This window comes from Sceloporus undulatus, unplaced genomic scaffold (assembly GCF_019175285.1).
Source record: "Sceloporus undulatus isolate JIND9_A2432 ecotype Alabama unplaced genomic scaffold, SceUnd_v1.1 scaffold_17, whole genome shotgun sequence".
NCBI lineage: Eukaryota > Metazoa > Chordata > Lepidosauria > Squamata > Phrynosomatidae > Sceloporus > Sceloporus undulatus.
In genome coordinates this window covers 769,932-773,988 of record NW_024802939.1, presented here as the reverse complement: position 1 = coordinate 773,988, position 4,057 = coordinate 769,932, and the positions used below count along the sequence as shown (strand labels likewise).

Below are 4,057 nucleotides of genomic sequence, written 5' to 3'. Positions count from 1 at the left end.
AGGAAAGAAGAAGAAAAAATGAAAAGACTAGAAGAAAGGGAAAGGAGGGGAAAGACCAATGCTTTGGAAGGATTTGTTCTGTCCTATATGCTGGCCCTTTTGTCGCTCAGCCTACTTTAGACTTAGTAATTAAAATTCTGATCAGGATTGACAACAGCCAATTAAGTGTCAGAAGAACAATCTGATAGACACTTCCTTCTGGGTCTATAGGCATTTTTAGATAAGTTTCATCTGTCATATCTGATTGTCAGAGATCATTTTCTCTGCTCATAACTGCCTGCATAAAAATCAATGCTTTTTTTCAAAAATTCACCCAGGACTCAAAGGGAACATGAGGTTTCCTGTATGGGCATTGCCCAAAGTACATTTATCAATCTGGAATAATCTGTGAGGCTCTCTCAACATCGTTATACTGCTACCATTTCAAAGGGATGGGAGTGTGGTCCAATTACACAGCTACTGTGATCTTGCCATCTCCCTAAAATCTGACACTGTTGTAGGTACCTAATTTACAACAGATCTGTCTCTTTTATGGGTGGAAGGCTATCTGTGGGCATGCTAGTAGACTGTTCTCTGCTTTCAGTGCTCCTTGCTAGTCATACTGACGATAGCACCTCGTTGGTTGGGTCTCGTCCCTTCTTATCTTCGCCCCTCTCTAGGTCAATGACATGGACAATTCCAGGCTTTAGGAGCAAATCATCAGTCTCTACGTGGCTCCTGGTGTCTTCTACTTCAATATACTTCCCTTTGGACTGCTGGTTTGTTTTACTAAAAGCTTCTTTGAATCGGCGCTTGAACTCAGCATCAGGACAATAGACGTATTCATAGAGGGCACCTGCAAGAACTGCTCCTATAATTGGACCCACCCAGTATATCTGTACAAAATGGAAAGAGAGAGAGAGGAAAAATGCAGCTAAGCACAGATGAGGAGCAATGTTTCAGAGAATCAGCAGGCTCTAAAAAGCATTTTGCATTTTCCCTGGAACAGCATAGTTAGCACGTACTTCCTCCCATGATACTGAACTGAAATATGGAACTTAACAAGTTCATGTCATAGCCACAGTGCTCTTTCAAAGAGGACAGGCATCATGGGCACATTATGTGAATGCCTAAGTACCGTCAAACTTCACAGACTGAAGCTTTGTGATTTCTTGTAGTGCCATGTCTGGGCAGGCTGGTAAAAACACACAAAAAACATCCTATGATATATCACACCTTACATCAAAGAAATATATATTGAGTGAATCATTGTGATCATCATCATCCCACCTTTCACCCAAGATTGGAACTTAGGGGGGAAAAAAAGAAACCCCAATCTAAAACATACAAAGGCCCTGTTCCCACTTCCTGGAAATTCCGTTTCCTGAACCGATTCCTGAAACCAGTTCAGAAAAAACATAGTTCCACTATGTTTGTGCCAGTTTCAGGAATCCGTTCAGGAATCGGCAAGTGGTAGGGGACAGCTTGTTGGCCCGGCCTGTCACTGGCCTTTCCTGGCCTCAAAATCCCCGGCCCAGCCTCCTTATCGACTTCTTTGACTGCTGAGCAGCTTCCCTGCAACCTTTTTTTAAATTTCCCGAGGCTGGAAGGAGGTCACAGAGAAGACGGGGGAAGCTGGGAAGGAGGTTGCAAGGCTTCCGGCTTCTCTGCAACCTCCGTCCCAGCTTCCCTGGCAATGGGAAATTTTTAAAAAGGTGTAAGGAAGCCGGTCAGGGGCCAAAGAAGGTAGTAAGGAGGTTGGGCCGGGGATTTTGAAGTCAGGAGAAGCCAATGATGGGCCGGGCCATGCCAGCTGCCCCCCTGGCTGGGCTGCCAGTGGGAACTAGGGTGGATTCGATTCAGATTTGAACCCACCTGCTTCCCACGTGGACTGAATCGATTTATTTCCAAATAAATCGATTCAGCCCAAAAAACACCCTATTTTACCTACGTCTTTTTGATGGGGGTAAAATGGGTAAAAATGATCAAATAGCACCCCCCCTTTCTAAATTGATTTCTAAAATCGGATTCAGTGGGAACCATGCCCATTTAACCCAGATCCCGATCTTGATTTAAACGTAGTGGGAACACTGTCAAAAAGTGAACATTAAAATGGAATTAAACTATTCACAATATTAGAACAACTTAAACATACACTTAAAAAGATAAAAGGCAATTAAAAATATAAAAAACAAAAAACAAAAGAAAAACTGGTGCAGTTTAAAACAAAAAGTTCCCCCTTAAACATCATTGTTGTTAACTGCTCTTGAGTTGACTTTCAGTTCATGGTGACCCTGTGGATGACATCTTTAAAATCCAAGTCCTCAACCTCTCTGTTCAGGTCCTGCAGAACCAGTCCATTATCCTTCCTGATCAAGTCTAACCATCTGGCATCTGGTATGTGATCTTCCTCTCTTTCTACTGCCCCCCCAACCTTTCCTAGCTTTTCTAATGATTCATCTTCCCTCATGATCTGGCCATAGTACAACAGCCTCAATTTAGTCATGTTGGCTCCCACAGAGATTTCAGGCTTGATCTGTTCCAGACCCATTTGTCTTCTTGGTTGTCCATGGTATTCTCAGTACTTTTCTCCAGCACCACATCTAAATGAGGATTTTCTTCTAACTGGCTTTTTCACTGTCCAGCAATCACATGCACATGATGATGGGGAATCCAATGGCTTGGCCTTTGGATCAATATTTGAAGCAAGGTATGGGAACTCTTTGGCTATTTCAATTTTCTCATATTCTAGGATGAATTCTTGTAGATCTTCCATGGTTATTAAAGGCCATTCTTTAAAAACATTCTATTTTAAAACCCTGCCAGAATAAAACAGTCCTTGTCTAATGTCAGGACAGTGAAATGAGGACCATCTGGTCTCCATTGGAAGAGAATTCAAGTTACAAGGACAGCCACTAAAAAAGCCCTGTTTTGCATCCCCATCAGCCTTGACTGAGATAGTGGTGGAACTGAGAGAAGGGTTTTGCCTGAGGATCTTGGTGCCCAGAAAGGCTGATATGAGGAGAGACAGAATTCCAGATAGCCTAGACCTAAGTACTTACTTGAATTATAATTGGATTCTGGTTGTTTATTACCTGCCTTAGCATTGTCCTTCTTTTTAAATCAGTCTACGGGGCCATTCAGACTACATTAAAAACCGGGTTTGAAATCAATTCTTCCATGTGAAGTTCATATTGGGCCCGATTCCATCACAATCCATGTCGGGGCTTGCACAAGGAAATGCCCCTTACCCCAGGGTATCCAGAATTGGGCTAAAATCCATCTTTTCTCAAAAGACACAGGTTGTGCGAAATTTGAACTTGCCCTCGATCATGATTGGGGCAAATTTAGTGAGGGATTAGGGCCAGGGGGCGGCAGTGGTCAGAGCATTCCCTTCCATCATCAGAAGTGGAGGAGGAGGAGGAGGAGGAAAGAGCTGAAAAAGGGGAATCTGGATGCAAAGGGTGACAGGAGGAAAGGGGGAAATCAGGGGTGACTTTTGGGCTGCAGAGGGCTGTCAAAGAGAAGTGGGGGGTGGAGAAAGTGATGGAGGAGGAGGAGGAGGAGGAGGAGGAGGAGGAGGAGGAGGAGGAGGAAGGGGCCGTGGGAGGAAGGGAGCCATGGAGGGGATCCTAAAATGGAGCAGGAGGAGGATGAGGATGAGGATGAAGGAGCTGGGGGAAAGGGTCAATGGACATCCCTGAGGAAGGAGAGGGTCTGAAGGAAGGAGGAGGAGGAGGAGGATTTCCAGGGGGAATTGGGTTGCCGGGCTACTCTGGGGCATGTAGGGAAATCAGGCTGCTTGTTCTACTTTCATTTCCTCTTACTCCTGGATTATTGTCAGAGGGAGGTAGGAGGTGGTGGAGAAAGCTCAAAGGGAGGTGAAGGTCGGAAGGAAGGAGGATTGCCCAGGGAAGTAGGGCTGTGAGTCCAAGCTGGAGGATGTAGGGAAATCAGCCTCTTTTGACAATTTATGTACATTATTTTTTGGGTGCTTGCTTGTTCTACTTTCCTCTTGCTCCTGGATTATTATTATTATTATTATTATTATTATTATTATTATTATTATTATTATTTG

The 4,057-nt window shown here is 44.1% G+C and overlaps 1 protein-coding gene across 1 annotated transcript in view; it reads right to left on the bottom strand.

Moving 5' to 3' along the window:
• Positions 1 to 477: 477 nt before the first annotated feature.
• AQP4 (aquaporin 4) overlaps positions 478 to 4,057 on the bottom strand; it is a 20,858-nt gene continuing 17,278 nt past the window's right edge. The window contains exon 5 of the mRNA XM_042443341.1: positions 478 to 875. Within this exon, the coding sequence (XP_042299275.1) occupies positions 597 to 875 (279 nt within the window). The 3' untranslated portion in view covers positions 478 to 596. The remainder of the gene's footprint in view (positions 876 to 4,057) is intronic.